The sequence below is a fragment of the Ylistrum balloti genome, unplaced genomic scaffold (assembly GCF_031769215.1).
Source record: "Ylistrum balloti isolate Yb309-2 unplaced genomic scaffold, AGI_CSIRO_Ybal_v1 Utg369724, whole genome shotgun sequence".
Taxonomy (NCBI): Eukaryota; Metazoa; Mollusca; class Bivalvia; order Pectinida; family Pectinidae; genus Ylistrum; species Ylistrum balloti.
The window spans coordinates 944,949-952,904 of record NW_026781942.1 but is presented as its reverse complement, the minus strand read 5'-3'; the positions used below and the strand labels follow the sequence as shown (position 1 = coordinate 952,904).

General features: G+C 34.0%; 1 protein-coding gene across 1 annotated transcript; it reads right to left on the bottom strand.

Annotated features, from left to right (window-relative positions):
* Positions 1 to 1,450: 1,450 nt before the first annotated feature.
* LOC132565492 (uncharacterized oxidoreductase YjmC-like) lies at positions 1,451 to 7,556 on the bottom strand. Its single transcript, XM_060230143.1, has 12 exons — positions 7,391 to 7,556; positions 6,646 to 6,756; positions 6,284 to 6,364; positions 5,689 to 5,750; positions 5,241 to 5,294; positions 4,921 to 5,019; positions 4,559 to 4,624; positions 4,195 to 4,255; positions 2,982 to 3,100; positions 2,551 to 2,646; positions 1,779 to 1,889; positions 1,451 to 1,510 (listed from the first exon to the last, which is right to left on the bottom strand). The coding sequence occupies exons 1-12, from the start codon at positions 7,554 to 7,556 to the stop codon at positions 1,451 to 1,453; spliced, it is 1,086 nt and encodes a 361-aa protein (XP_060086126.1).
* Between the last annotated feature and the right edge of the window lie 400 nt (positions 7,557 to 7,956).

Genomic DNA, 7,956 nt, shown 5'->3' with positions numbered 1-7,956 from the left:
TACGATATTGAATTATCGCAGTTTGATACATATCCTTACCTAGTCTGTTTACACCATGACTGTAGTGTCCTCTGTAATCAGCAGTTATCAAACAGTCCGCAAATGTCTTCCTCAGCACCAGCAGTCGTCAAACATCGTATCATCGTATTTCTTCTCTGATACCTGAAGCGGCGGCCGCCATCGTGCCTCAGTAGATATGCAATAGATTACTTTGTAGACCAAATGATTACCCGACACGTCAGAGTACAGGCGGTGGCATCACCAGAGATAGCACTCGCTGAACCTATCTACATAAATTACAGCAAACGCTACTCCATGTAAAATATATAGCTTTTGAAAAATACACAAATGTAGCCTAGCTTCTTAGAAAAAGAAGAAGGGAAAACTTGTGTGTATCGCAGTCGTATGCTTCACTAGCAAGACCATAGATATTTGCTGTTCAGATCTTTCAGCTAATAAGGCCACTAGTGAGCATTTCTCAAGTTTCACCGAGTATCGTTTACATCTCTCATGAAAAATTACAAATGAAATTCCGAATACCTGATATTGACAATTACACATAAACAAAGAACAATAAAGAAAATATCTACTTGTCAAATGAAGCTTAATTCAAACTCAAATTCTATAAAAACGAGAGCAAAATAAAAATAAAAGGAAGATCTACAAGAGAACCCAAGAAAACGTACAAGGAGAATAAGACCAGGTGGTAAGGGGCAATAACCATTGTTTTATCAAGACAACGGGGCTATTAAGCATATGAATGTGCATTTAATACGTCCTACTTCTTATACACAATGGTATAGATTATTTCGAAATGAAATTATAATAATCGTCATTCAATATTAGTGCCACTATTATGACAATAATCTTAGCTATTTTCCACTGAAAAAAGGAAGGGGACAGAGACTGAGGAAAAACAACCCCCATCACATACAAAACAATTTAAAATCCGTTCTTTTCAATATTGCAAACTATCGCTGAAATGCCAAAAAATTTTTCATGCTCTATTTGATCAGCAACTGATGTATTTACTTTCAAAATCTCAAATCTAAGGCGTTTTATTATTTGTCAAGAAAACATTACACATTTGTATCACTTTTACTTTAGTGTACTGATATATATAATAAATGTTTTTACTCCGTCAACATTTGCTGGCCATGGATTGGCACACAGAAGCGTAAAATAACTGTACAAACAGAATCTGTGTCTAAATCAACGACATAATTAATAGAAAAGAAACGCACAATTTATTTAGATATTTATTGATAAATATTCAACAGAGAGAAAAATTCGAAAAAACAGACAAAACAAAAAGGAATACACATGTACAAGATAAAAATGCACAATCGAATATGTTACTAGTACTCGCAACACTGATTAAACATAAAGAATATCTATTCATACATGAATTTTGAACACTACAAGTATGATCAACATTGTGTCCATGCTATCAGGTGTTATACATTAAGTGTTTTAAAGGTTCCACGCCTAGACGTTTTGCGATTTCATCCTGTACAGACAAATAGAAAAGAAACATTATATCACTGTCATACTGTTCACATTATGTTCAATAAAATCAGGTAATGGCTGGTCTCTATTTTAAATTTGACTTTAGTTATACTATACTAACATGTGCTACAGTTTAATGATGTGATTTCATATAATAGGATTGAAGATATACAAGTATATATGATAGCCGAGGATATCGATCACATGTAAATATAATTAAATATGTTTATTGATGACTTTCAAAATATAAATGAATAAGATTTAAATACCAGAAATTTTATCTGGTTCGGGTGGTACGGAATGCCCTTTAACTTATCACATAGTGCCATGTGTTGTCGTTCTGGATCTCCGGCCACAAAAACATTCCGTCCAGCTTCCATCTAAAAATTTACATCACGCGTATGTTGTAAATACCTGATAACCATTCGTGAAAAATAACAACAGCAAATTTGCTTTCTTTTTCAAATTATATTAGAATTGTCGTATTATAATCCTTTATACATCTTAGATAAACACATATTAGAATATCCTTACTTATTTATATAGATTGTCTAATACAATGACCAACTTCGTTTTATATGAATTCAACAACGATGGCTCTTTTGAATTTTTTACATGGTGATTTCATTTGCTTTGTGTGACATGAATCTGTGCGTATTTGATGCTCGCTAGTTCGCCTGTTGCCGTTGTTGTATACCTTATTCTAATTTGAGAACGTAGCATCATTAACTTCGATTGACCAAGGTTTACATGGCGGGTGTCGATAAAGCAGAGGATGCTTACTCTTCCGGAACGCCTGTTCTTATTTTCCTTGCACATTTTAAAGGAATCTCCATTTAAATCTTAGCTTTATGGAATTTTAGTTTGAAATATGATTATGTTGCCATGTTGGTACTTTTTTGGAGTTCGTTTATGCATCGAAGAAAATATCGAATGGGTTTGATTCACTAATGTCATGGATATTTTAGACATATGTTAAATAACATGATAAATAAATTAATCTGTAAATTAAATAATTTCATGTACAAGTAAAGTGTATACCGGTTCGAGATTCCGATTGTGGTCCATTAGGTTCTGCATTCTGTCCGTGAAACCGTCTGCAAATGCTCCAGGATCTATGGCTATGAAACATTGACCCTAAAATAGGATTGATATATAAGGTTAGGATACATGAATACAAAAGTAACACTGAATTTTGATTTTAAACGAAACCAAACCTGTGAATCATTAGGTTATTTTGTGTAAAAAAGACTGGATATCAAAAACTCATTTACATGACTGTATGTCGATGACGTGGACTCTATTAAAATGGCTGCATAATCATCATTGAGAGTTGCGGAGACGTAAAACCCTGTAACCAACCGCAAATTAGCCAGCCATCATTTAACAAGGACATTTCCAAATAATGACTTAAATGAAATTTACATTGTTACAGCCATTATTGTTTTGTTAAAACATCATTCTGAACTTACCAAGTTTGCCGGTTTATCATATGTTTTCCATTTCCTAACAAACGCACACATCTCTGCCCCAGACAACACACTGGTGAGAACTTCTATCATCATCGCCATGCCGTAACCTTTGTAACCACCTTGACACAAAAACAAGAAAATAACATCATGACAACATAATCACAATCCAACTCAATCTTAATAAAACTAGGGCAAGATATGAAAATCCTACGACAAAACAAAGAAAATAAGACCAAGCGTTCCGGAATAGAATAGTCCTTTGCTTCGTCGACGAAATACATCATTTAAATTTTTGTTTTATATCTAGAGGACCACCAGCAGCATCTACCATCAGCAATCTCTAAAATTACGTAATTCATGTTTAACCAAACAACATTGATACAATAAGTAACAGTTTATAGTATACTTGTTTCGAACAAAAATTTTGCATTCAAGTAAAATAAAATGAGCCCATTACAGTATTTAAGTGACTGTATGATAATGGTTATGAAATACTAATTCTGACTTATTATTCGATAACAAACGAATCCCTGTAAATGATAATAGGATTTTGAGATCTACGTAAAAATAAACTTCTTCCGGTAGGAAATAAGGAAAAGTAGAAAAGTTTTAACATTTTGAAATATTTTATCAACGAAATATATCATCTATCTATAGGTCTTTTCGTCTGTTATGAAGACTGGAATACCATATATATATATATATATAACATTGGTAACTTAGATAGCAGCTGTCAGTAATCAAAACCATAGAAGGCTGCCTCATATGTAGAGGACTGGACTTCACTGGGGATCTTTAAATGTGTTTGACATTCTATACTCTTGTAAACAGACGGTGGCTAATGAAAAAAAAAACAGTGATAAGTATATAGGTATCAAAGACACACAAGTGAACAGCACCTTTCAGTAATTTATCATCTTTTACATTTCTGATTATTTAAAAATGATTTCAAGAACATGTGAATGAATCAAACATGGCATACAGGTTACGACTACCAGCAGTGTCTACATCAGCAATCCCTAAAAGTGTACACATCAAATGAGAAGACCATTAAATCCAAATTCAGAATACGAGTTACGTTACAAAACGTTTAAACACCGCACACCTATACATAAATGTTTAAATATATGATTAACGTTTGATCATTTCTATCGCATGATATCTCTCTACAAATGGTATATTTCCAAAATAACTGATAACTTAGCTAACTTACTGCTCTCTTCAGCACCTCCTAATGGCTGCAATCCTCCCACAGCTGATATATCACATGTTTCCTTGACAACGGCAAACAAAGTGACATTTTATTACTAATGCTAATTTACTGCAAAATATCTACGCCGATAGCTCCCTGTTGAAATGATCTGAGGGTTGATTGCAAATAACTGAATATCGTCTCAACTTCTGAATACATTCTAAATCACGAAAACGGAAGTTTAAAAAACATCACGGAAGTAACGTTATCCGAAAAAGGCATTTTATTAATGTGGAAGCGGAAAACAAAAAGGAAGCCTATGGAGATTACAGTTTTGTTGTTCCTACTGTTGTAAAAAACTTCAGTAATCAAGTATTCTACTTACCTTTCCATCTTTATCTAAAGCCCATCCGTTTGGTAGCATCTCGCCTTTCATCGCCTTCATTTCAAGCTTTTCGGTCGTAAACACAATAAATGACAAAGAAGTATGGACAAACTCAGACCGGAGAGAGGAGGATGCGGAGTGCTATAGTGCTTTTACTTAAAGAACAAATAAACAATTTAATTTGACGCTCAGGTTAGTCAACTCTTCCGGCCATGAATGGAAGCTATCTGTTCAATAACAACAAGACTATAGAGTTTATAAGTCACTTTTCGGAAGACCATGTACCAAAACTTATAAAGACCTATTTTTGACATTATCTTTGACTGAGACTGATATTAATGTTATGACATTTATTACATTACCTTTCCCCATGCTACAGTGGTGCAAGCCATGTCCAGTGCGAAGTTGTCTCTATCCTTACCAGGGGCTGTCATGCTGATGGGATTCGTGCCAAGAGACCTCTGCATTATACATTATAAATAATGTTTAGCTATTTATTTATATTTTCGACCGGATAACTTTTTGTCAATATTATTTTGATATCATGTAAGCGATAGGAAATAGATAAACTATGTCGCACAAAAGACAGACCATATAGCCAGTTCCTAAAATGTACTTATTTTTTAGTGTATACCAATGCTCAATATGCATTATATTTCAGTATTGTAAAGAAAGATCTTACTGATTTCGCCCGTGTAGGTATCATTACTTTGTCGGAATTCGTCATTGATATACCCTGAAACACAAATATGGCTTACAAGGAAATACTGTACAAAACATACGAACATTTTGTGTTTTGTTAAAACCAAATACTCAAACTTCCAGTAAAGGATTTAAGATTCCATTCAATACGTTACGTTCGAGGAGATTAATTACACATTAACCGTGCAATATCCGTTTTCTCAGCAGTACCAGCTACCAATCAAAACTATATACCAATAGGTATATTTCTTGTCAGTGTATCTTTTACGGAAATCTATGAATACAGCTATTGAAGATTAGATTAAATAGAATCATGTATAGTCTTTATATTGACAGGTCATTGAAAAAAGAGAAATGATGAACTCAAAGTTCAACAAAACCATAAGCAGTTGATACATTTAAAGCAATAAAAAGTCCACTCTACTTACCAGAAGGCCTTGCTCTGTTGCTCGGAGACTATACCAACCAGCTATCCCAAAATGGTTGGAACCTGTACGCAAATGAATAGATATTACCTCGAGATAAAAATGAATACAAAACGTTTGATCATTAACAAAGATTTGATAAATGTTGAAATAAAAGATCCTTTATTTTAGTTTAAACAAACATTGCGTAGTACAAACATCGTTTTAAGATTTTTTTTAAATACGTCTTACGTCCGGTTTGCGAGATTCTTAATCGACGTTTTTTACCCTACCTAAAAAAGCTCAAGTTTTATTTTCTTCTTCAGTTGACCCTTTATAAAAGACGTCACCTTTTCAGATTTCTTCACTTTACTATCTGTATCGACATTTTAAAAATTGAATTCTGTTTCAAAATTTCATACATCTATTTCTTTGATATTTCGCGGAGAAACATTTCCTTTAGTAACAATGCCCTAAGATACCTTCTTAAAGACTTTCATGAAGTCACCATCTACAGTATGATGATATAATGGTTATTGAGAACCTGTATATAATTTGAAAATTAAGCTTAAGTGACCACTGATGATTTTTGATAAGCTGCATATGTCAATATCCTTACCTCTGACAGTGACGATGCCAACACCGGCCGTTTTAGCCTTCTGAATAGCTACGTCCATCGCATATTTTCCTACTACCGGACCTGAAGACAAACAACCCCTTTATAACATGCTTTGGATTTGCGTCTATGTATGCATCTGTCGCTCAGACATATATAAAAAAATCAATTATCATTTCTATCATTGTGAATACTTCTATAATAAATTCCACATTTCATATTTAAATGATCAGCTATTTTAAATGTAAAAAAAGCAATGAGTAAGTTCTTGTGAAACTAAAGATAACAGTAAGTATCTTTGTCTTAGTTTATTTTTTTTTACTAAATAGGTAAATCAATAATTACTAGTATAATAACTAAAATACCCAATAGATTGTTGCCATCGATAAGTGCTGTTGCCATGGTTTCCTTGATAATAGTCGGCTCCTTTCCACCTCCACAGGTAACTCCATTCTTTACGTCTGCCGTGTACACATCTATAAATATCAGTACATATTATTATTATCGCTACCTCCCGAAGGCGTTATAATGAAATTCACACCTCCGATATCTAACTTTATTTATAAGGTAAATTAAGATAGCAGGTTTGTAAACGCAAATTGACGACCATTTGGATACTCCTAGACGGACATTGTATCACCTGCTTACTAGAAATGATCACATTTTCCCCTGATATCTTGTAATATATTCTTCTATACACGTGTCAAGTCTATATATTTGCATTTCTCATTTAAGCGGGAATTACACATATCTAACCTTTCCAAGACAACTACAATTAACTGAGAGTTATAATGCTAGAAGGTAGATGTGAACTAAAACGCCGTCTCTGATGAGTTCAATTAACTCCATATCAGGTAAGATTACAAATTTTCGAGCTCTATTCCATTTTTAATATGTTAAGTGAAAATGAGATACAATATGTAACGCTTACATCAATAGTTCTGAATCAGCGTTAAGTCATTTTCTACAAAATCATTATCTTTAAAACATCACTATACTGATTGCTTGTAGATGAGCCGGTATTATGCGTCAAGATTTACGGAGCTGCTTGATGTATGTATAACGTTAATCCGAATGGTTGTTTAATGTATAGGAGATTTTTAAAGTTACCTGTACGACATAGTCCATGAGTGTAGTGTCCACGGTAATCCGCGGTAACGAGCAGGTCAGACATAACCCGTGCGCTCTCCTCGGTGGCCCCGCTGGCCATCATACAACAGACAACAAACCGGTCCAGCTCGGCCATACTCACGACGATCTCGTTCGTCTCCTCCATGCTGCTGTTATATGAATGAATTGTTCTCCAACACAGTATGGGAGCACACTAGACATTTAAAAAGTACATATGACCTAGGACATCAACCTCAATATTTTACACATACTGACTGATGTGGCTTGCAACAATATCCCTCACAGATGTCACATTCATGAATTCATGCTCTATATCTCATGGTTTATCTCATCTAAATAACCTTATACAAAGTTCACATTCGGAGAGAATTTACCGTAGAAGTACAATTGCATAGAAATTTCCTTTGACAAGCCCAAGAGAGGGCGCTGTATTCACAATGTTGTACGAACAAATACTTCATGGTTGACTTATTATCGTCAACAACACATCAACATAGATATAAATTGTAATGATTTGACAACAGCTGCAAAACATTCTTCATACT

What these genes read in the sequence shown, in the direction of transcription:
- LOC132565492 (XM_060230143.1), bottom strand. Translation starts at nt 7,556, where the DNA reads ATGGAGGAGACGAACGAGATCGTCGTGAGTATGGCCGAGCTGGACCGG. An exon ending in TGGCATCGTCACTGTCAGAG is followed by an intron (nt 5,751 to 6,283) that starts GTAAGGATATTG and finishes ATTTGCGTACAG; the next exon opens with GTTCCAACCATTTTGGGATA. An exon ending in AGGAGGTGCTGAAGAGAGCA is followed by an intron (nt 3,101 to 4,194) that starts GTAAGTTAGCTA and finishes TTTTGTGTCAAG; the next exon opens with GTGGTTACAAAGGTTACGGC.